The sequence below is a fragment of the Camelus bactrianus genome, chromosome 2, assembly GCF_048773025.1.
Source record: "Camelus bactrianus isolate YW-2024 breed Bactrian camel chromosome 2, ASM4877302v1, whole genome shotgun sequence".
Taxonomy (NCBI): domain Eukaryota; kingdom Metazoa; phylum Chordata; class Mammalia; order Artiodactyla; family Camelidae; genus Camelus; species Camelus bactrianus.
Genome location: NC_133540.1, coordinates 69,828,979 through 69,855,068, shown reverse-complemented (window position 1 = coordinate 69,855,068; position 26,090 = coordinate 69,828,979). Strand labels below are relative to the sequence as shown.

The window sequence follows — 26,090 nt, the reverse complement described above, 5'->3', positions numbered from 1 at the left end:
CTGTAAACTCTCAGTATACACTTGACTGAATGAATATCTGTAATTAAACTCATTATCTTTCCATCATTCTAGCACTAATCCCACTATAACATAATTGACTGTTTACTAGTCTATAACCTTTAAACTTCGGAGGGCAGAAACCATGTCTGTCTTGTTCATAGTGGTAAAGTCTAGCACAATTTTTGTTCAAAAAATAGTAGTTGTTCAAAAAACATTTGCTGCATTTTATTGCTCTACATGTCCTTGGACAAATCACTAATCCTTTCTGAACTTTGTATTCCTAACCCCATCAAATAGTAAGAATAATACCTTGTATTATTGTTGAGAAGATGAAAGTTCAGGTTAGTATGTGTAAAATTTCTCTTCAACTTTTTACTATTAAAAAAGGTTCAGATACACACACACACACATAACTGGAGAGTTGGTTTCTTCTACATGCATATTGTAAGGGGTGGGAAGATGGAAGGATTCATAGACTAAAAAATTGAAGACATACATGCACCAGATATAATATATGGACCTTCCTTATTTGGGTCCTGATTAATATTGTGTTGGGGTATGTGTGGAAGGCAGAATAATGCCCCTCCCCAAAGATGTCCATGTCCTAATACCCAGAACCTGTGAATATGTTACATTACACGTCAAAGGGGAATTAAGGATGCAGATGGAATTATGATTGTTTAATCAGCTGACCTTAAAATAGGCATATTATTCTGGCGAGCCCAGTGTAATCCCAAAGGCTTTTAAAAGTAGAAGAGGGAAGCAAAGAGAGAATTGGAATACTGTAGTGTGAGAAGGCCTCAACCTGCTGGCTTTGAGATGGAGGAAGAAGGCATGAAGCATGGAATTTGGGCAGCTCTAGAAGCTGGAAAAAGCAAGGAAATGGATTTTGCCTAGAGGTTTCAGGGAGAAACACAGCCCTGCCAGCACCTTAATTTGGCCCAGTAATATCTGTGAAGGAGAATTGTAAAATAATACACTTATGCTGTTTTTAAGTCAGTTAAGCTTTTAGTAATTGGTTATAGCAGCAAGAGAAACTAATGCAGAGAATAATCAGAAATAAACTGGAAAATTGGTTATTTGATGATGTTAAGGAAGTTTTTATTTGAGGTGTGATAATGGTACTATGGGTAGGTTTTTAAAGAGTACTCTTAGAAATGATACTGAAATACTATGGATTAAATGACAGATCCTGAATTTGCCTCAAAATAATTCAGAGATGGCAGTGGGGTGAGTAGGATATTGACAAAACATGATCAGTTAGTTATCAGGTGAAGAGTTGTTAAAGCTTGATTTTTCCCTTTTATTAAATTTTACTGGGTTTTAAAATAATGAATTGTTCCCTTAGCATCTTGTGAAGATGATTAATGTGGTTTTGTAAAAATTCCAGAATCATTGTGATCCCATGTAAACTTACATGAAAAAAGTATTTCAATCCTTTGTAGTTATTATTATTATTATTACTTAAGCTGTCTCATCTGCTTCTTCAAGTCCATTTGATACCACTGTAGTTCTTTCACAGCATTCTTGCTTTCTCATTTGACAAGATATTCTAGATTTTCCATGTTCATTTTTTTTTTTGTCCCAATCATAGAATCAGCAGTTTCTCTAAGAAGTCTGGTTCCTTTCAGTGGGAGGACAATAATTCTGCTACCAGAGTCATTCATTCTCTAAACAAAGGTTTCCTAAACAATATGCCAGGAAGTGTTCTAGGTGCTAGAGATATAGCAGTGAACAAAATAAGCAGTGTCCCTGACCTCAAGGTATGGAGAAATAGATAATAAAAAGCAGTAAGAAAAACATAAAATGTATTAGATAGGGATGATAAACCAGTTAAGGAGTATAGAGAATGCTGGTTTGTGGGGAGGGGGTTGCTGTTTTATACAGGATGGTCAGAGCCACATTGATAAAATGGCCTCTGAGCAGAGAACTGGAAGGAATCGAAGAAACAAGCCATGCAAACAGCTGAAGGAGAGATTTCCAGACAGAGGGAATAGGAAGTACAAAGGCTCTGAATCATACTGGCCACTTAGAGAAATAGTAAGGAAGACAGTGGGCCCCATAGGTAGGGAGGAGAGGAAAAGAGACACATCAGGTCAGAGAGGTAGCAGGAGTCAGATTCTATAGGACCTTTGGTTTTAGTTCTGAGTTGGAAGGGAGCTGTTGGAGGATTTTGAGCCTCAGAGGAGTAACATGATCTGATTTGGTTTTCTTGGCCTTTATGTTGTTGGCAAGACTAGAAGCAAGACCTTTAGGCAGTCACTAATAATAAGCCAAACAAAGATGATGGTGGCTTGGACCAGGACGTACTATAGACGTGGTAAGAAGTCATCAGTTTACGTATTTCTCATGTTGTCGTGGGCAGTTCATCTTCCAGCACCAGCTTGCCCTCCTGTTGAATGGTATGTTCAGCAATTCGAAAGCACTACATCTAGCAAGGGTAACCTACCTTGGAAGACACTAACCACAGCGGTTTGTTTTGGAGGATGTTATCCCCCTAGCCGCAATTGACTTATGTTAAGTTTCCAAGTAAGATTTGACATAATATAGTATTTTTTCCACCTAATATATGTATCAGTAATATGAATATTTTTTACTGGCAATTGAATAATTTGACTTGAACCAGAAGAGTTTAACTGATGAATTTCATGCCTATTTAAGTGCAGCCTGGTCGGGGGTTTAATGTATACATTATAATCTTCACTATGCTCTTTTAAAGAATATTGGTTTAGAGTTAATAGCTTTTTTCTCAACAGGAATAGAAAGCAAAAATATCATATAACCTACCTTATTCTTAATACAGTTAGAAAACATTTGTTTTCAGAGAATTCACACATTGTACTACCTGGAGTTTTATTGGTCCTAATCTGTGTTTTCTCTTTGGAAACTTTTTATTTATATAAACAGGTGCCTTTTAGCTTATCTATTTTTGAAGCATATAGTAAATAATTAGATAATTTCTAATTCCTTATATATTACACAGTATTTTGTAGTATTATATATAATATATAATATTGTAATATTTTATGTAAATCCCCAGTAATATACTATGTGGCCCAGTGAGAAGTTACTTGGATAAACTTGATAATCATCACTTGTTTAGAGCCCTAACAATGGTTAGAAAAGAAAATTAAATTTCAGAATAAGATTGCTTAAAACTTGTGTTAACTAATTTGCTAAATACGTAACGCAAACTTGAATCATCTGCTTAGGGGGAAATGCAATTAAGATCTTTCTAGAGTAAAGAATTTTCATTTTACCTTTTAAAGTGATATATCACAAACATTTCCCATGACAGAAAGTACATGTTCTACTAAATTAATGAATATTTTGTGGTTCAGTTTTTCAGAATTCTTTATCTCCAATTTATAGTCTGTAGTCCAAAAGAGATGACTTCATTTCTTTGTAGTAAATTAAATTTCATGGTTAGTAAGTCAGTGGTCTGTTTGCTTTTTAAAAAAGTATTGCCCCTTAGAATTCTCAGATCGCAAAGACAAATATTTTTTAAATTAGCAACTCAACATATTGTGGGTTGGTTATATTTTATTTGATTAACTTGACAACTTGATGTATTATATACTGAGAAAGTATTCTAGTATGCTGCTAGGTTTTTCCACTAATTTGTGTTTACTTATTTAATGATAGCCGTTGTAATCTTAAGTGTGACTATCATAGTGCTGAAAACAAAAGCACAGGATAAGTATGAATGTATGTCATTCCAAACATTTAGAAGACTTATAAATAACCATTTTAAAGTTAATAAAAGATATCTCACTAACACTGTTAGTTTGGAGAATAACTGTCGGCTTTAAATTTCAAGATGAGTTTTGTGGTGCCGAAATGTATTTGATACAAAAGAGAAAAATTAATTTTTAAGCACGGCCCCATTGGAGTAGAGATCAGTCATAAAAGAAGCCAAATTTAATGGAAATTGTTCAAGAGTAAGATTACAAAGGAAAACTTGAGTCAAGAACTAACCTCCCCCTGATGTTCTCATTGTGACATTTTTCTGACTCACTCATTATTCAGTTTGAATAAGTCACTTAAATTTTTGTGACTGAGATTCCTAGATTATGAATGGGGCAAATTCAGTGTTCCCATTTAATAGTTCTATTAGAACTTAAAAGAAAAATCTGTTTTTATTACAGATAAGTAGATTGAGATCTTTAAACTGCTATCTCTAAAGAGATTTGTATCTTTTTTTCCTGTGTAAAAGTGGTTTTTATGGCAGGTTCAGTAAATGCGAAGTAGTTCGGCTTCTGTACTCCCCGTGGAGGATTGTTTTGGTCTCTGTGGTAGTGTAGTTCTCTACAGAATTATAAAGGAAGCAGGGCTCATCTCATGTGCTTCCTCTCTTCCAAAGCGTCACCTTCTTACACCTCTCTCTCCCCAGTAAGCCAAATGAGCAGAGGCCAGGGGGCTGGCACTCAACAACTCACAAGTTGCCCTCTCCTGTGCTAGAGTAGTGAGAAATCCAGTGTGGAGAAATGAAACATCACTCTATTCATACAGGAAAGAACTGTTCCTTTGAAATGGTCAGGGCTTGGTAATACAAGGCTTGTGTAGCTTTGTGTGTGGGCCAATGTACGAGCAACACAGCAACAAAACAGAGGTGTGAGAACTTCTGTCTTTTTCAGAGTGGCTAAAATGGGGCTGTAACAGAAAGCAAGGCTTTTCTTCCCAAGGAAGGAACAGCAGTGAGCTTAGAACCTTTTTATACGTGTCTAAGATACAGTCACATGTTTCGTGTTTAAGAATGGCTTCTCATGTTAAATGAGTTACTTCCCCATGTATCTTCTCCTGGAGGCATGGGCCAGATGGATTATGTCCCATTTTACAATGACTGATGGAGAATTACTACACTCTTTTATTGCTAAAAATGTCTCAGTGACTCAGTACTTTAGGGCTTATGCATAGATAATGTGATAAAATAAAGGCATATGGTAGATGAAAGAGTCTGACTCTCTTTGAGGTCTGATTTTCAGATTTTTCAATTGGTAACTTTCCCACTGTTTGAAATCCTGAACCTGATCCCCATTTAAAAAATATCTAAATCGTGTTCTTTGAAAAGGCGAAATGAAAGTGACTTGGAACCTTCCCTTTTTCATTTGCTTAATTAAATATTAATTTTTTGCCTTCTGTTTTTAAGCCAGTTTTCTGGTAATGGGTAGAAAGAAGTGTTGTAGAAGGAAATTCATTTTACAGAGTTTATCATTGACTTAGGAAGGAAAAGATATTATAGGATATTGATAAATAGCAAATACATAGGTGGGGGTGTTAAAGATGTTAAGAGGAACAAGAGCACACTTCTGGCTGAGATGGTCAGGGAATACTGGGGAAGAAAATGGCACTTCCACGAGCCTCACAGAATGTGGGAAAACCGTGCATAGCAGTGGACATTTCATTAGCTGTGGGTGGTAGAAGCGGGCCCAGCACAGCACGTCCAGGAGACAGTGAGTACACAGTACAGTAGTGTCAGTCAGTCACAAAGACAAACATCTGGTATCATTTATATATGGAATCTAAAAAAATGATACAAATGAACTTATTTACAAAAACAGAAGGAAACTTATAGACTTAGGAAACGAACTTATGGTTACCAGGAGGAGAAGAGGGGAAGGAAAGGATAAATTGGGAGTTTGGGGTTGGCTGATACAAACTACTATGTACAGAATAGATAAACAGCAGGGTCATACTGTATAGCACAGGGAACTGTATTCAATGGCTTGTAGCAACCTGTAATGGAAAAGAATATGCATGTATATATGTATAACTGAATCACTATGCTGTACACCAGAAAGTAATACAACATTGTAATTTTTTTTTAAATGCAAAAAATAGAAATGAAAGAAATTTAAAACAAGACATTGAAGGAGAGAGTTGTGCTGTGCAGATCAGTAAGGTAACAAGGATGAGAGTATATACAAAGTGAGAATTACGTAATTTTCTTTCTCATTTCTATAAGAGAAAGTGTGAATCTAAGAGAGTGAAACATGTTCTCAGTCCAGTTGACTCAGCTTCAAACATGGGCACTCGTAGAGCTCCCTGGCCTGCAAAGTGCCATTTCACAGCTCAGGTGCCAGGTAGAGCAATGGGGGAGATGTGCTACGTGTTTATAAATGCCAGGTGTCTGGCTCTGTAATGTCACATCATTGCAAATAGGCTTTATTCTGGTGAAGGAGAATTATCCTTCAATTATCCTAATTAATCTTATCCAATTCCAATCACACCTTTAATAAGAATCCTGACAGTATACACACACACATACACAACCACACACATGTACATCCACACACTGTTAATTTATATTATTTATATGCTTTTCTTAAAAGTTATTCCTTTTAAACATTTTGAGTATATGCCTTTTCTCTTCCACTACATTTTAATTGCCTTTGGGTAAGGCGCAGGCCTTCATTTGGTTTCAGTTCCTCAGTTTTTGCAGATGTTCATTTATGTATAGATTCCAGTTTACTCATTTATTCATTCCAGACACTGTATCAGTTGCTAGGGTTAGGATTAGATATAGTCCCTGCCCTCAGGGAACTCACACACTGTTTAGGGAAGAAAAGACACGCATGCATGTAGTAGAAGCAATAATAAAGTCATTCACAGAAAATTATGGGAACATGGAAGCAACATTAATCTAGATTATGTGGATGGGGCAGTGGGGAGAGGTAGTTCCGGGAGGATTTTTGGAGCAGTTGACTCCTGAGATGCATCTTAATGAGTAGGGGTTACTGGGTAAATAGGAAGAAGGGTAAAGAAATGACAGTGAAGACAACCTGTGAATAGATAGACCCCTCCACAGGGGAAAATGAGGCAGTGTGGTATTCGCCGTAGCAGAAAGAGAAAGGCAGATAGAGATGAAAGATGAGGCTGTGGGGCAGGAAGAGACCACTAGAGGAACCTGTATGCTTAACAAGCGTGGACTAAAAAAGTAAATAAATAAATTTTTAAAAACAGCATGGACTACACTCAGTGGTCAGAGAAGAGGGAGATTCTTGAAATGGTTTATTAAGAGTCGTGATCAGATAAGATTTCAGTCCTAGGTGGCACTGGGAGCATGAATTTAAGGAGGATGAGACATTTTGGTGGCTAGTCCAGGTGGGAGACATTCAGGACATAAACCAGGACAGTTTTGTAGGGATGGAGATAAGGGAGCAAAATTAAAGAACTCTTTGTGATACAAAATCAGCAGGACCCATTATAACCACAGAGGGGCAAGGAGGGCCGTAGGACGTATATGACTGGGTGACTGAGTTCAGAGTCTACTTAGACAACACAGGAAGAGAGAGTAGAGAGTGAATTCACTTTTGCTTTTATCTTCAACACATTAAAATCTTTAATGTGTCTGTGATAATATTCTGAGTTAAGTCTAATTAATGGTTAGCCGAGTTGTCTGGATGGCTGGAAATACCTCGCCACCAGTATTCAGCTTGCCCACACCCCGTCCTGGAAGCAGAGGTGACCCTGCTTTTCCTGCACCACCCTCTGCGTTCATCTGTCATAACTTCTTCCCTGTGTTGTAATCCTTGAATTTCTTTCCTGTTTTGGTCTGTAGTCTCAGCCCAATGTTGGGTACATAACTTCTCCGTAAGTGTGGGTGAATGAGCTAAGAAATGAAGAGATTATTTTTAAAATAATATTATTATTTGCTTATCAGGAAAAGTTTAAATCTGACTTCTTCTCATTCTGATTCTTCTGTTTTAACTACTAGCACCTTCCACTGGAAGAGTCTCAAACAGTGGGACACCCACAGGCGCCGTGGCACCAGCCAGCTCCGCCGGAGGGCAGCCCCAGCCCAGCGATGAGGACACTTTAGTGCAAAGAGCCGAGCACATTCCCGCAGGCAAACGAACTCCCATGTGTGCCCACTGCAACCAGGTCATCAGGTTGGTTATTTGATTTTTAAATTTTCTTGAAAGGACTTGATACCAATGTTGATTTTTTTTAACATTCTGAAAGAGTAGACATTTTATTAGTGAAAATATTCTTGCTGTATTCCTATGTAATAGTTATTGAAGTAGACAGGTATGAATATGTGTATTTGTTAGAACCTATTTTAATGAAAAGTAATTCTGAGCTCTGTGAAAATAAAACTAAAAATACCAATTTAGTCAGTTACTCATTCCTATCAGAACTAAGGAAAAATAATGATTAATTTGGCTTCTCAGAGAATAATAAAATATTAAGACTCATAAGGACCCTGAAGATCATTTATCTGAACAAACATCAGTATTTTACAAATTATAAAAGTGAAAACTTTCATTTAGATGGAAAATAACTAGTTATATAAAATAAAGAATTTTAAGCCCTAGAGAGAAAAGAAGATTGGATTTTTTGGAATACCTAAGCACTGAGAGGGTATCATTACCTGCAGATCTGTTCATAAATGCTTTACATTTTAGATCAGGTCATAACCTGCTTTAAAATTTTTTTTACCCAATTGTATTTTATTGTTTCTTAAATTCTAAAAAGCAAGACAGGCTAAGTAGTGAGTGTGCTACACTGGCACTTATTAAATCTCTGAGCATTTCTGAATAAATGGCTTCTAAAATGCTGTGAGGTTGAGGTGTGAATGTTAATTCAGGGATCCCACCACAGGACCTTGTTGCCTCTGTGAGTTGCCATGTTGGCCGTAACAGATTAAGGCTTGAAATGACTGCTCAAGCTTTCTCCTCATTTTTAATTTACCCTGTTTTGAAATAACTGAAACAGTGGTTTTCTAAAGTTGAATAAGGTGTTAAGCCTTAACTTGCATTTTCCCATCCTCTCTTACATAATCATTGCTTGGGATAATATTTCTGGTTACTGCTTAAAATGGACCACAAGAGGTCTCAGTACCTTATAAGAGCCAAATATAAATTGGTCTTCTTTTTAACCCACTGTTAAATAATAAATGTGTGAAGAACACAGCACAGGGTACATGATTTTTTTTAAAATAGCTTTTGTATTTTAAAGGTAGTCTATGTTCATTGTGACATTTCCAAAATACAGAAAGCAAAAATAAAAGTTCATACATAAGTCCACCTCCCAAGATAACCATTATTAGTATTTTATAGTTCACACTTTCAAACCCACACACTTAAGGACAAATTTTTTTTTTTACAGAAAGAGAATCATAATGATATTCTGTAAACTTTTATTTTTCACTTAGTTTGTATTTTCTGCAGTGAGTACCTGCTTTGTAAGAATTAGCCAGCAGCAGTGGGAGTAGTGACAGTGGTTGTGGGGAGAAGGAAGCAATCAGTAGAGGTTTCCAAAGTCCGGCAGAGTCTGCAGCACACAAAAGGCATCAGTGACTGTTTGACCTAAACGGATCATACATGACTCAGCACCAGCTTATCCTTCGGGCCATAATTTAGTTTGGTTAGTCATTTTTTTTTTTAAAGTTTCTACTATAGGGTCTTACAGAAATATTTAACTATTATAAAATCTAGTGTGGTACTGCTTTGTCCCAATAAATAAAGTTGTGTTTTTAATTACTAACTGTATTTAGGGTTATATTTTTAGGGCTGGTATTATTAAGAAGAAGTTTTGACTTATAACATTGTTTCTGTAAGTTATGGTACTTTGATTAACCTATACTGGTATGTGGGGATACTGTGTTCTGGATAAAAACATCCTTTATGGGGACAGGAGTCACTGCTGTTCGTGTGCCGTTGTAAGCAATAATCGCTGGATGGGTTAACAAAATGTCGCACCGTATCAGTTGCTGATTCGTGTGGTTTGATGATCAGATTCTGAGATATCCTGTAATATGTTGTGATACCACGACTGCCAGCACATCTGAAAAACTTAGTATGGAGAAAATGTGAAGGGCAAAATAGAAATTATGCTCCCCATCTTTAAGTGCCTTGGTTTCAGTTTTTAAAATGCTAGATCAGGATGTAATTTTAATGTGCAATCTTCTGCCAAGTGAAATGAATATAATTGCGTTAATAACATGAATAGCCCTCACTTACTACCCCCCTCATCTGTTAAATTTTGTATTGGTCTGGATTATCCCAGCACTTGTTATCAGTTAAGCACTAAAGCTTCATTTACTAGGGTTGTTAATAAGGACAAGGATTAGCTCATGTCAGGATCCTATAACAGTAATTAACATAACACATTTGCTTGGTGCTCAAATGCTAAAGCAGCTTGAATAGATTGCGGTTATTTCTGAGACCTAGTCAAAGCATAATTTCAGTTCTTGGCCTCGGTGTCAGTATCACTTACCAAAGCAACGAGGCGTTGGATCAAGTGACATTCTCTTGGACACCTGTTTTAAAAACAAGCTGCAGTTGTAGGCTTGATACTTTCAGTATAGGATATTGTAATCTGGCAGACTCTGAGAAGTTTAAGATTATTTTATAATTTATACTACTTGTTTTCCACAGTGTGATTTATATTATTTGTTTGTAATTTCTATTGTTTTGTTTTATAGTTATCTTCTAAATATTTCAAATTTTCAAAATTATTTTTTTTAAGTAAAGGCAAACTAAGGCAAATTTTATGTTTTATTTCATTGTTGTTTCTTTTTAAGCAAAGTTTTTGGAAAAATTTCAGCAACCTGAGTCACTGAATGTTAGCACTGAACTGGTTATCTCCCACAGAACATATTTTTAGCTTAAAACTGCAGAGATCGTTTTACTTTGATCTGATGTTTAAACTTTTTTGGTTTATTTGAACCTTGAGGAGATTATGAATGTTTTGCCTAAGTTGTATTATTTAAGCAATACTCTGATTAGTTAGTTGCCTTTTACAGATGGATACATTTTAGGAAATTCTACTGAAGCTTTGATTAAGTTTGCTATAGAAGATTTCCAATCTGTTTATGATAGGAGTACCTTTCTTCAACTCTTACACTCGTGAATAGACTGACTGTTGGAGTGCTGATATAATAGGGAAACAGAAAATCAGGCTACTAACGTAGCCAATGCCACATTTTCGTTTCTCTGGTAGAATGGGCTTATGAAAACACTAGCTTATTTCTGGACTGTGTATCTAGTGGCATTAAAATCTATTGACTACTTGTATTACGTGGAGTTAAATAGGCCATTCACATTTAGCTTCTTAGCATTTTGGTGAAAGAAGTAAGGAATTTATGGTGCTTGAATTTCTGCTTAGATATGGAATGCTTAAAACACACACACACAATACTATTGTTCTGTCTTTGCCTGCAGTACAGCACCAGAACAATCACATTCAGACAACCCATTGTGTATTCCAGTGAGAGAGAGGATTTTAATATTGTTGATTTGTTTCTTGCTGACTTATTTTCAAGCTTAAAAGGAGGGCCATTTCAGCTATCCCAAGGAAAAAGCCAGCAGAGTTTTTTTGCCTGTCTGACAATCCATTTCTATCTCTGAGCACTCCTTTATTAATAAATGGGTTTTATTTATTTCCTCTTCTGGTTAAGATTTTATTTGAAAATAAAAGGTTTCTTGGCTTAATGTGTTAGTCCCTCAATTTAAGGAAACAGTCTAAGACATAGACCAAGATTTTAGATCTACTGGAGTGAAAAATTGGAAAGAACAAAATATTCAGCTCTGTATGATGTAATAGTATGGCACCATTAAGATCCAATTTTCAGATAATAATTATTTAATGTATTCCTAGCATGTCCCAAATACTGTGTTAAGAATTTTATCATAACCTTGTGAGACAGTTACTACAGTTGCCTCAGCTTCACAGATGAGAAAACTGAGGAACAGAAAAGTTACATATTTGCTGAAGTTACATAAATAGTAAATTCAGTAAAGCTGAATTTGAGCCCAGATCTAACTTTAAATTTTATTCATGATTTTAACTTCCACATCTTAGGAAAATGTTATAGTATTATATTAAGATAAAAAAAGAAATATAGAACTCTAAATAAAGTGTGATTCTAATTTTGTATAAGTAAAATATTTACCTATATATTAATATATAATAAAAATAAATATTATGAATATATACTACTGTATTAAATCGGGGTGGTGGGGGGACCAGCTTAAGCAGACCTGCCTTAACTTAAGAGTGTGGCAGTGTACTCTTCTTCGTAACGTTAGAGTGTGTAAATGAGAAAGGAGTAAATAATAAATAGGCTGAACAGGTAAAATTTCTTACCTCCCTGCCAAATGACTTTGTACCACATACTTGCATTCTTAGACTCATGGAAGTGACCCAGGAGTAGGGAGGTTCACTTTTCCAATTTCTCATCTAATGTAGAAATAGTCATTCTATAAGCAATGCTCATTGAGTATTTTATGTATCATCTCCACTAGGTACCAGCGATACAGAAATCAAAGGCATACTCCCTTCCCTTAAGGAGGGTACTGTTATGGACTGAATTGTGTCCCAGTGAAATTCATACATTGAAATCCTAATCCCCAGGACCTCAGAATATGACTGTATTTGGAGATAGAGCCTTCATGAGGTGAAATGAGGTCATTAGGGTGGGCCCTAATCCATTATGACTGGTTTCCATATAAGAAGAGATTAGGACACAGACACACGCAGAGGGAATACCAGGTGGAGATGGCCATCTACAAGCCAAACAGATAGGCCTCAGAAGAAATTAACCCCAATGACACCTTGATCTTAGACTTCTAACCTCCAAAATTGTGAAAAAGTTAATTCCTGTGGTTTAAGCCACCCTATCTGTGGTACTTTGTTAAGGCAGTTCTACCCAGCTAACAGTTACACTCTAGTGAAAAATACAGAGAAGCAAATCAACAGCCATGTCAATGTAAGTCTAATAGAAATACATCCAGAATCCTATTGGTGAAAGAGGAAAGGTGGGGATTATCTAGCTTTAACAACCAATTACTTTTATTTGAAAGAAATTGCAGGCAGTGAAGTTCAGTAGTGTACTTAGAAGATGGTACTTTTATACAATAAATATCTGTCAAAAACTTATAAAGTGTTGGCTAATGCTAAGGTGGTAATCATATTGCAATATATAAGTATATCAAACCAACACATCACATACCTTAAACTTACACAATGTTATATGTCAATTATATCCCAATTTTTAGAAAATACTTTAAAAAGAAAACTTAAGTGCAAGTTGCCATACTAGCACCATAGTATATAAATGTTAAACAACAGTCCCTGATTTCATGTACTTTATCATCTGATAAAGAAGCTAAAGACCTGGCACAGATAATCATAATGTAGTTGTGTAAGTGTCACAAGAGGTACATAGTTCCCTTACAGTAATATAAGTAATATATACGTATTGCCCATTTATCCATAGTAAGGAGTCCTGAATCATAGTACTTGGGAAAAGTCATGAGGTATCTGTAAGTATCTAAATTATCACAGTTATAAAATTGAAAAATTAATCTTGCCTTAGGAAAATTTTTAGTAATGGGAATTCATCTTGATGATTTCAATATTTATATATATGATCTTTCTAATATCCAGGTCTCTCAGTTCCCTGACATCTTCTGCTTTAGTGATCCATGCTTCAGTCACCAATTTTCAGTCATATCCTAGACCTGGTCTTTACTATTAACTACAGTTTCTCCATAACCTCATTTCTACACATCCCACTGTACTTCAAGAACCACCACCTATATTCCACTCTGTCGCTATTACCTCAACTCCAGCAATCCTTTGACCATCCCCTGGCCCCACCTAACAACCTTTAATTCATTGATCCAAATACCTTTTAACTGTCCCTCAGGTCCTAATAGCCTCACTTTCTTTTTTTCCAAAACCTGTCATTATAATCAATGATCACCCCCTTACATACACCCTTAGTTCCTTTGCCCATCTGTCATTTCATCGTATTCATTTAATTAAAGCACTAGCCTGAATAAAATCAACTCTTAGTCATCTCTGTGCCCGCACCTGAGCAGATGGATATGGTTGGAGAGAAACCCACAACCATACTAACCAGTGTTTAAATTCATGACTATTAATCTCAAGTATGTTCTTAATAAAGTCATGACTATTAATCTCAACTATGTTCTTAATAGTGACAAAAGTCAGCTGTATTTCTCTAGTACATTTACTTCTGCACTCTCCCCAAAAGCCATTTCGTATCTTCTCCTTTCTCCTTAAACCTCTAATACCTCTTCCCCATCCTCATGATCAGCTGATGACCTTGACTCCTCTTTCACTCCTTTATGTAGGAAAGGGAACAAAAAAGCCATGCAATACAGAGAAAACAAATAATAAAATAGCACTCATAAATCCTACCCAATCAGTAATTACATTAAATGTAAATAAATTAAACACTCTAAAAGAAAAGGGCAGAGCAGATAAAAATCATGATATGACTATATGCTGCCTATAACAGATATTTTAGATTATAAGACACAAATAGGTTGAAAGTAAAAGTATAGAAAAAAGATACATTGGATAAATATAACCAAAAGAAAGCTGAAGTAACTATACTGATATCAGATAAAATAGGTATAAAGAAAAAAGTTGTAATTTGAGACAAAGAAGGACATTTTATAGTGATAAAGAGTTCAGTCTGTCAAGAAGGTAGAACAATTTATAAACATGTTTTCATCTAACAACAGAGCCCCAAAATATGTGAAGCAAAAACTGGCAGAGTAGAAGGGAATAATACAGATAATTCAACAATAATAGTTGAAAATTTCAGTACGCCATTTTCAATAATTGATACAGTGACTGCCTAGAAAGTCAACAAGAATTAGAAGCCTTCCACAACACTATATACTAGGTAGATTTAACAGACATCTGTAGAATATTCTATCTAGGAACAAGAGAATGAAAATATAAGTATATATATAAAAATATATATATGTATATATATATAATTTTTTTTCATCTTAAATGCACATGAAACGGTCTCCAGGACAGACCATGTATTAAGGCATAAAACAAGAGTCAATAAATGTAAAAAGATTGAGGTCATACAAAGTATGTACTCTGATCAGAATGGAATGAAATTAGAAATTGATAACAGAAAAAAATGTGGGAATTTCACAAATACATGGAAATTAAACAATACACACCTAAATAACCAGTGAGTCAGAGAAGACATCAAAAAAGGAAACTAGAAAATACTTTGAAATGAATGAAAATAAAAACATACCAAAACGTATTAAATGCAGCTAAAGCAGTGCTTAGAGGGGATTTATAGCTACAAACATCTAGATAAAGAAGAAGAAAGCTCTGAAACCAGTAACAGAATCTTTCATCATAAGACACTAGACAAAGAAGAGCAGACTAAACCTACAGCAAGCAGGAAAAAGGAAAGAATAAAGATTACAGTGGAAATTAATGAAATAGAGATTCTTTTTTCAGTAGAGAAAATCAGTGAAAACAAAAGTTGTTTCTTTGAAAAGATCAACACAATTGACAAATGCTTAATTTAACTACCAAGAAAACAAAGACTCAAATGACTAGTTTCTATGCGTTATGAGTCTGGCCATGGGTTAGTTGAGTCCTTGCTCAGAATCTCACCAGGCTGAATTCATGGTGTCATCTGGAGATCAGGGTCCTCTTCCAGGTTCATTTAGGTTACTGACCAAATTTAGTTCCTCACAGCTGTGTCTGAGGCCCTCAGCCAGCTCCCAGAGTCCACCCCATCCTTCAGTAGTTCACAGTATGACTGCTTTCTTCCTCAGGACCAGCAGGAGAGCATCTGCTGTTGCTTTTTGCCTATTTTAAGGACTTACCTAGTTAGGCCAGGGCCAACCTAGGATAATATCTCTGAATTAACTCAGTGTCAACAGATTAAGGAGCTCAGTTACCTCTGTATTATCCTCTTACCATATAAAGTAATCTAATCCCAGGAGTGATATTCCATCATATTCACAGGTCCCACCCGTACCTCAGGGCGGCGAATTATACAAGCCTCGTACACCAAAGGGTCGGTATCTTGGGGGCTGTATTAGAATTATACCTTCCATGCGGCCTTTCCCAGTCTTCTTCCCTTTCTAGGTTAGGTGTTAGCTTTGTTCTCACAGTTGCTCAGACCTCCTGTGATCTATCAGCACATCCTTTTGGCTTTGAGTTCTAAATACATCCACAATCTAAACACTTCTCTTTCTGCTACCGTCCTGATCCACATCACTGTCATTCTTGGGATAATATAGTTGTTTTTTTAACTAATATTTCTGCTTTGGCCCTTGCCCTATACCTGTGTGTTATCAACACAGTGGCTAGAGTAATTCTGAGAAATCACAAATCAGATCGTGTCACTCCTTTGCTTGAAACCCGGTAATGGCTCTGCTTTTGGTAGAAGCCAGAATCCTCCTAATGGCCTAAAGCCCTATACAGTCACCCCCACCTCATTATCTCGCCGTCCTTATTACTTGCCAGTTTCCCCCTTGTTTCTTCTACTCCAGACACACTGGCCTTGCTGTTTCTCAGACACCCTGGACTCCTTCATCAGGCCCCTTGCATTTGCTGCTTCCTTTGCTTGGATTTTCTTCCTCTAGATATTTGCATAGTTCCCCTTCACCTTCTTCTGGTCCTTCCTTCTTTATCTTATTTGTTGTCTCTATCCCCATCCTAGAATGTCAGTTCCATGTGAGCAGGGGTTTTTCCCGGCATTGTTTCCTGACAACTTCCTTGCTCCTGGAAGAGTACCTGCCACATATCACTGACCAGCTGATGAATTAACTTTTTAAAAACATTTGGAAGAATGTGTGATAGTAGTCTTGCCAAGATGAAATTATAGCCTACTTATTTGTCTTATTATATAAAATCACATTTCTCTTGCTTTTCCAGTTTTATAATAATTTTAGTATAAAGCATGGACTGTAATTGTCTCTAATAAACTTCTATAAATTATCAATTTATATTACCTTTTTTAGAACTTGTTCTTTTTGTTCACTATTATGTTTGGGCTCATTTTACGTGTGCATTTGTTCTTGAGGAATAAATCATTTATGTCTTTAAAATAAAAAGCGATGGTTGGCCTCATAACCTTTTAAATGCAGTATTTTAAAGGGCTGCGAATTGAAATTATACACAATGAAAGTAGAACTATATTTTTTTATGTTCTAAACTGGAAAGTTTTGGGCGTAATCTGCTGGAAATGAAGAATTAAGGACATCAAAAATATGGTATTTCTGAATTTTCTGAATGATTGTTAATATTTCTGATTTTGACCTTTATAAATCTTAAATCTTTGTCACTGTGTGTTTCCTTCTCCTTTACTTTCTTCTCTTCCTGCGTGTGTCTGTGTATATATTTGTGATCTTCTGTTTCACTCTATTCTTCTGGCTATATTGTATTTAGACTCCTCAGGCTAAGCCTTTCCTAAAAGTTGACCATAATGAAAAACTGGCTAATACATTTTTGTTATTTATTATATCTAGTTTATTAGAATACCAGCTTTCATATTTATTTTGAGCATGTTATTGTTTATGTGACTTTGTTTTTAACTTTTGTTGATTAACTTCTTTTGATTGTTTTTAGTTTCCTTTTGTTTTTAACTTCTATTGATGCAGTAACTTTTGGTTGAATAAAAATTTTTGATCTGTAGTGGCTGAGCCTTGGAGGATTCCAGCTTCACAGTTCATCATCCTCATAATCTCAGAGAAGTTGGCTAACTTCTCCGCTGTTTTCTTCATCTGTTTGTAGAGTTCATTTCTATCACCGAGGGTTATTGTAAGAATTAAATAACAAAAGGAGGCAAGAAGTAAGCATTTGATTCTGAAGCGAAATCCCTCTTAACCTGTGCCTGTTGAAATTTGCATTTCCTTTTACCTTTCTGAATAAGCTTTTCTTTTGCTCTGAATTCTTTCCTTAGCATCCTTCGCTTGCTTTCCTTCCAATTTTTTTGTTTTCTTTTTGGCATAAATGTCATGGAAGGTGGACAGGGTAAAAGGTTTCATGCTGTGGCTCTTCTGTCTCAGCCAGTCAGGGCTTCAGCTCTGGCCCCCGCCCTTCCCTTGTCAGTCAGCAGGTATTTAGTGAGGGAGGCTCAAGGGGCGCGGGGCCCTCAGAGGGGCAGCCAGCCGACAGCCAAGGGCGTCACTCCTCTGTGCAGTTACCCGAGCCTGTTGTTCACTTCACGGACCGAAACCCAGTCCTACCAGGAACAAGAAGAGCTTCTTCAGTGTTAATCCTGTATTAACGAATTTGTTTTAATTAGTCCCTTGCCGACACAGAAGAGAGTACTTTGTTGTAGCTAAGAGATTTTATTGTTTCATCTATAGACACTACTTCAAGGGCATGGATGTGGAAGATGCTCTTTCAGCTCAGCAAGGAATATCAGGTTGTGCAGAAGCCCAGGTCATTGTCACCTCACTTTGTAAAGATGCAGAGGGAGTTTCTTTACTGTCATTAAGATCTTTCATTATTCAACTTTGATAAAGAAACTAAGTAAATATCTGAAAATTTCTTTCTTTTCTTTCCTTTCCCTTCCTTTTCTTATCTTTCCTTTCCCCTTTCCTTTCCTTTCCTTTCCTTTCTTACTCTATTCCAGAAAGCTTTCAAAAAGACTTTTAAGAATACATGAAATATATGAAAACCTTTTAATTACAAAAAGGAGAAAAAGAAGGATGAAAATCATGGGTGGGACTATTAAAAATGAAGACTGGAGAAAATTTTGTCATTGAGACTGGATGATAATGACATACGTACTTGCTGTGGTTAGACTGGATTTGGCTTTAAGCCTTTTAGCAGTCTGCAAAAAAAAAAAAAAAGAAAGAAAAGAAAATGTTTTAAATTACAGTGAGATAATAAAAAGAATAAATCTCTTGCTCAGAAGAAGCAAAACCATTCTTGTTACAAAAACCTGAAAGGAGTTTCTCCTGAGAATCCATGTCATAACGGCCCTGTGTGATCTGACAGAGGCGCTCTCAGCAGCACCTTGCAGGAGACTCGGGGATTTTGTGGAGCTGTTGTCCGTGCAAACTGATGGTGTCACCCTTAGCACCGGTCAGTCTGTGGATTGGTCAGACCCAGTCTGCTCTGATTCCGGGTTCTCTGCTGGTCAAAGTTGATCTCAACACTTATTTTAGAAAAGTCTAGACAATGGATTATATGTTCCTTAGTCAGCTGTTCTTAAACATCTTTTTTTTTTTTTCTCAGATGAACTTTGTTAAATATTTGGTAGCACTGATAGACAAGTTTCAAGAGGAAAACTCTTCCTTCCAAGTACATGCTAATACTTAGGCTTGAACAGGATGCAGAATTTGAGGTTAGATTGGCTTCTTTTCCAAACTGAGTCATCAAATACGGATGCTGGTCTCAAGGGGCCATCCAGCCTTCTGGACGAGCTGAAGATGTGCCCTAATAAATTTACCCTCGGAGACTGGTTTGAATCTACTTTAATGTCCAGACCAATGGTAGCATAAAACCCTACAATTCTGTGTTATGGTTGCAGTAAGTTTACCCTGGTAGACTTTTCAAGCACACATCACAAAGACATCCACCTGGTGGAAAAGCTCAGTGCATTCATAAAACTTTGTCTAGCTTTGAGCATTATATGATTCCTTGGTTTATTTCTGAGGATAAACTGCTTACCAAATACATACTGAGAAAATGAAGTGAGGTGTTAAGTAGGACTGTCATTTATAAACCAGTTAAAAATTGAGGGACAGCCTACCAAAAGTAACATATTTGGTTATAGAATAAGTGATCTGTAGCACTTTTTTTTTCTGACAGGAAATAGTTAACAAAGGCATTCCTTGTTAGTAGTGACAAAAATAGTATCCTAAAGTTTAAAAAAATAATAATAATAAATTACTTGTCTCCAAAGCTAAGAGCTGCATGCACTAGCTTATATAAAATGGCACCATATTAATAAGAAACAAATTAATAAAAAATGGGGCTAGGAGATATCCCCTTCTGCCCCCAGAACACATTTTAATCATTCTTCAAGAGCCTTACTACTTTCTTGACTCCTACAGAATTAGGTGCTGGTTCTGAATAAACATTAATGTATTTGTGAAGAATTCCCCAATGGGAACGAAGATTTACGTTATTGTCAAAGGCTAAAAACTTTCAACTATGTCATGCTCATTACGGTGACCTTTTCCCATTAATAATCTTCCTAAAGGCCAGGTATCTTGTGCTTACTAAGAATTAATTAGGATGATAATTGATGGTAATGAGATCAGAGGCAAAATATCAGTTGACTAAGGCAGTATACTATAAATCAGGAAATTCAGCTTCTGGCCTTCATTCAATCAGTGATTTTATGATACATGTCATATCTTTTGAACATTCTGTATCTCAGCTTCTCCATCTGCTAAACTGTTCATAATAACTGCCCTGGTCTATCTCACAGGAATGTCTCATGGACAAATTAGATAACTGTAAAAGTGCCTTGGAGGTAAAGCCACTCTGAATAAGAATTAGTGTGAGGTAGCTACTGAAAAGTATGTTGCAGAGGCTAGGGTGGTTAATCTCCCCAGGCCTCATGACTAGATAAAGCTTCTTAATGGATTCCTGTCAAGCAAACCAAACCCACCTTATCAGTTCCTGGCTGTATAGTATTTAATGGAAAAAAATCTCCTTTACAGACATTTCTTACCTTGATACAAATGTACGTTAAAAATCAGTCATGTTTGAATTAAATAAAACCTTTCTAAGTTGCTTCAAATAATCTCTAATACCCAGTTTATAATTTCTGTAGTCATTTTAGAGGGTAAGGATTTGCTATGTTTAATAAAGTTGAGAAGTACTATATGAAATAATATATGGGGGAGAGAAATTGACTCATGCTTTCTCAGGTAATACTTATTACTGTTTTTAAGACTGACATTACCAAATTGAGACTTTTTTTTCTTTTGTTTATTTTATAGAAATGTCAAACTCATTTCTGCCTAAACCTTTTATTTTTTTCCTGGTTACTTCATAATCTGTCACAGTTAACCTTCTCATTCTCAGTCATAATCATAACGCAGACAGACTCACTCACTGCAGCTCAAAATCATAACCACCAAATCCCTTGAAGACAGAAAAACAGGGGGCAGGGATGGCCTTTCCTGAAGAAATCCCTTCAGTGCTCTTACTCCTCTTCCCTGTTGTCTTCACTTCAATGTGCAAAGAGTTCCTATGTAAATTTATAGCACCCAAGTGTTCAGTCCTTGAGAAGGAGAATTGAGCAAGTATTTAATTATTTGCATAAAGAGGTCCTATCCGGGCTAACTAGAAACTTTTATTCCTAACTCAACTTCATCTCTTTTCTTCCTGCAGGGGACCATTCCTAGTGGCACTGGGGAAATCTTGGCACCCAGAAGAATTTAACTGTGCTCACTGCAAAAATACAATGGCCTACATTGGATTTGTAGAGGAACAGGGTGCCTTGTATTGTGAGCTCTGCTATGAGAAATTCTTTGCTCCTGAATGTGGTCGATGCCAAAGGAAGATCCTTGGAGTAAGTACTGGAAACCTTTTCATTCTGAGTGAGTTTTAAAGCAGAACAGTTTTTTGGTATGAGACCCTTCCATCCTTTTTACTTTTTATTTTCTTCTTGCTTGATCTCCTCTTTGCTTTCATCACTATTTATTTTTGTAAAGCAAAACTAAATAGGCCTCTGTAGGAGTATATCGGACTCATGGGGTTAAGTTGTCTTTGGTTTTGTCTTACTGAGTACTGGCTTGTCTGGTTAAAGTCTACCTACGCTGTGGGGAAAAAATAATTTACTGTGGGTGTGCTACCTCAACAGGACCCTGTTTGCTCAGGAATGAAGAGGTCGCACAGGACCACACACGTTTGAGTTCTCAGAACCGACACCTTCCCTGTTTTAAATTAAATTCCATCGCTTTTATAAGAGCAGCATTTCCCCATTTGTCAGGGTTCAAGCACAGGGCACAGGTCTCGTGAAATATATAAAACATGAAGCTTATAAATGGTATATTTTTCTTGAATACATATAATGTTTAAAAATATAACCTCAGTTTTATGAGAGTATACATGTGATAGAAAAATAATCAAACCACCTTTTTTTTTTTTTTTTTACAAAAGGAGTAATTTAGCAGTCAGATACATAATAAATAATGATGAATGAATGAATGAATGTCCTACTCTGGAATACCCAATTTGCAGTTGTGAAGTAAGGTTAAGGCATTTCCTATGGGTGACCAGGAGTTAGAATTTTACTTTTAGAAGCAGCCAAGGTCCTGGACTCATAGAAAACTCAGACAACTCATACAAACTTTGGAAATGACATTGCTGAGTTCTGTTTCAATATGAAAGTATAATAATGAAACTCTAATTCATATTAATTCAGAGAAGAGTTAGTATGAGTTATTGAGCAGTCTTAATTTTAGAATACATCTTTAAATGGGCCTAAAATTTTGAGGACACTTAAAAATTATAAATATACTACATGGAATATGTCTGTATTATTAATTTATACAATATGTGGAGAACAAAAGAGAAGAATGATTCAGGCTGTACCTTTCCAAATGACAAAGAATTAATAGGTAGAATACATTAATACTGTTTTAGTAGATAAATGTATTCTGTGGATTCTAGAATAATTAATAAAACAAGGTCAGGTAAGAATCTAAGCACCAAATGAGGTTCTTGGAAATAGAAATCTTAAACTCGCTGCTACAGACATGGGCCAGAACATCACTAAAGGGAGAGATTCTCTGGATTGTGTTTTAGTTGTCTGATAGCCTGCTGAAGAAGGAATAGTAATCTGTCTCCTGGATAGAGAGCTGACTATATCTAGAAGCCTTGGGAAATGATTTGGTTGAATGTATATTTCTTGTATGTGCTTATTGTGATCTCTTTGGGTCTAAATAACTGCCATTTCTTCCTCTTGTCTTTCATTAGTGAACTGTGGCATTTTCTATGGCTAATAATTTATTCTATATCCCTTTATTTTATTTTGACAGTGTTTTTAATTACAAAAAATATTTCACTCTTTAACAATTAGAAAATACAAAAATTAGAAGGGAGGGTATAGCTGAAGTGGTAGAGCCCATGCTTATCATGCATGAGGTCCTGGGTTCATTCCCTAGTATTTCATTTAAAAATAAATTAAATAAACCCAATTACCCCCCTAAATGTGTGTGTGTGTGTGTGTGTGTGTGTGTATTTTTTTTTTTAAAGAAAATACAAAAAATACAAAGAATAAAATTAAAATGACCTGTATGTTTACCAATTCCAGAGAGTTCCCGTTAACCTTAGTATGCGCTTTCTTCCAATGTGCTTCTTATAAGTAATCCATTTATAAAATTGTAATTATGCTTTATGTATATGGCACCCTCTTTTTTGTGATAAATATTGTGGAAAAAGTAAATTCCTCTGTTATTACCTATTCTTCAAAAATGATTTTTAATGGCTGTATCTCCTCCTCTCAATTCAAAGAAATGATTCCTTGCAAACCACCTTCCCCAGACTTCTTTTACTACTTAAAATCTGGCCCAAGTCTTTGATACTTCGTACATGTAAAGCACAGGGCCACTGTTGACTAGAATCCATGCTTTATGGTTCAAATTTTAGACACTCATTTGAATGTGTGCTTAGTACAGTCATAGCTGATTTCCAAAATCCTAAACATGTGTTAAACATGATTGGATTACACTGTTGCAGTTATTGCTTCCATCATGCAACAAAGTATAGGTTTGTTTTAGTTTTTAAATGTTTTGCCCTTCCTCCCTGACATTTTCAAGATAATACTGTGAAACCTTTACAAGTTAATGTTTCCTGACACCCTTTGAGAGAAGACAGAATGTATTGTAGCAAGCACTTATAAAATGCTTTTATTCACTGCATGCATAATGTTTAACATAGTAAATCATTCTTTAAATAAGTTTGTTGGTTTATATTTGTGAAAAATGCATATTTTATATAGAGCATCAGTTTAGATGATTCGTGAATCTGTTCTTAAATATCTCTAGTTCCTTAGAGGAAAAGCTTAGGGAAAGACAAAGCATGTATGTCCACTTTGGGTCATTTTAAAAGGGCTGTATTGGTGGTGGGAGGGTGTAGCTCAGCGACAGAGTGCATGCTTGACATGCACGAGGTCCTCGGTTCAATTCCCAGTACTGCCAATAAATAAATAAATAAGTAAGTAAAACAAATAAACAAATGAATAAACCTGATTACCTCCCTACCCAAAAAGTAAATAAGTAAAAGGGCTGTGTTGGTACAGTTAGTACAATAAGCGTTCATCTTTCTTTACATCCAATTACTTTTTTCTGACAGGAAGTCATCAATGCTTTGAAACAAACTTGGCATGTTTCCTGTTTTGTGTGCGTGGCCTGTGGAAAACCTATTCGTAATAATGTTTTTCACTTGGAGGATGGTGAACCCTACTGTGAGACCGGTAAGATCCTGAAGACATTAGTTTCTTAAGTTTTGAATGAAGATAAAACATTAATCCTTTTATTGCTATAAAGTTGAAAGGAAATACTAGGCAAAAGAGTTGTACTGATTGTTTTAGGACCCACTTAACATTACTCTAAATGTATAGCAAATGTGACTGTCAAAACAGATATTCCCCACTTCATTAAGAGAAGTGAGCACGTAAGCAATTACTTTGAGAACTATTTTTCTTGAATCACCAATAACTTATGGGTATTAATCCTACCAAATCGTGTAGCTTAAAGCCACCTCTTACACTCCACTAGTGAATTTTGAGTGGTTATAAACATGAGAAGTGTTCAGGTTTTGAATATGATACTGATGTGCTCTTTAAGGGAACTGCCTTGACAATAAATTGGAAATCCTTTGTTCCTTTTACTGAATGGGAAGGTAATCCTGGTTTAGTTTGCTCCCTTGGTGAAATTATTTTTAAAAATCCAGGCTCTGAGGACCAGTCTACTACATTTATCCTATTACCTGAACTCTGAACACTTTCTTTTCCTTTCCAAAGGCTGTAAGTGAACTTTCATAACACTTATTTATTATTACCCTTACCTAGATATTACTACCACACATGCATGTTTCAAAACATAAAATATTATTCCCTTATTGTGCATCCACTCAGTATCACTGCATTGCTACCATGGGCTTTATTGTTGTTCTACCTTGAAATTCAAAGGATGATGCTGGAAGAAGGGAGTATTCCACAGTGGTCAAGTTACAGCAGCAGTCCGCTTCTCATTTGAGGCTGGTCAGCATGACTTGACTCTTCTTTGCCCAATCTAATTAGTAAACCCTAACCGTTCTCCCCCAAGTGTGTATTGAACTCATGCTTGTCTCTCACCTCAGCTGTCACCACTAAATCCAATTCACTCTAACCCTTCACCTGGACATTGTCATTGCCAGCTAAAATGGTTTATCTTCTTTCTCCCAACCCTCAAATAGTTATGATAATATTTGTTTAAATATGAATCAGAATGTGCTTAATACCTTCATGGTTTGCATTAGAGTGAACACTATGCTTCTCACTAGAGCTGGCTTTGGGGCCCAATTCCTGGAAATCCTCACCCTTTCCCCAAAACAGTTGGAATAATCTTCCTACTTGTTAGCATATGAAACTACCCAGCCCATAAAAACCAAAACCCCCGTACCCTGGGGCTGCCTGTCTTGCCTTCTGAGATGGGCCACACTCTGTCTGTGGAGGGTGTATCTCCCTGAGTAAATCTGCTTTCACTTTATGCCTTGCTCTTAAATTCTTTCCTGCACGAGACAAGAAGCTATATTCTCCGGCAACACACTCGCCTTTGCAAAAAAGCCAAACTACTGACACCTGGTTATGGTGAAGGCCAATGCAGTGTTTCTTATAAGGCACCAGAAGAGGAGTCCAGAACAGCTAGTGCTCAAAAAGCCCAGATTCCCTGATGGGTTTCAGCAAAGCATTTTCAAAGGCAAAGTGAAGGAGGGGCGTCCCAAGGTCTGTGATAAGCTTGTGCACAGTTCTCTGATTGGTTGATGGCAAGGTAACAAGGCAGTGTCACAGGGGTTGACGTTATCATTCCTTAGGCTCCAGGAGGCCTGGATGATCACAGTCATCAGGTAGTTAACATCTTCCATCTGGTGGGGGTTTTCGCATCTGTAAAACAACTCAAGAATGTGCATCAGATTCTATTATCTAGGGCCCGGAGAGATGTTAAGTTGCTAAATACCATTTACCAAGGGTAACCTGAAATATACTACACATATCTCAAGCAAAATATTATGTCATCTGCAAATTTTTTAGTTACTAGTAACTTTATCTTCATCATCTTATTGAATTCCAATTTTGTTGCTGTTTTCCAGAAACTGTCATATTT

General features: G+C 36.2%; 1 protein-coding gene across 11 annotated transcripts in view; it reads left to right on the top strand.

Annotated features, from left to right (window-relative positions):
* Positions 1-26,090, top strand: part of PDLIM5 (PDZ and LIM domain 5) — a 185,413-nt gene that overhangs the window by 154,511 nt on the left and 4,812 nt on the right. For all 11 annotated transcript variants that reach the window (XM_074343691.1, XM_074343728.1, XM_074343686.1 and 8 more), the window contains 3 exons: positions 7,718-7,892; positions 21,112-21,292; positions 24,079-24,199. In XM_074343691.1, the coding sequence (XP_074199792.1) occupies positions 7,718-7,892; positions 21,112-21,292; positions 24,079-24,199 (477 nt within the window). The remainder of the gene's footprint in view (positions 1-7,717; positions 7,893-21,111; positions 21,293-24,078; positions 24,200-26,090) is intronic.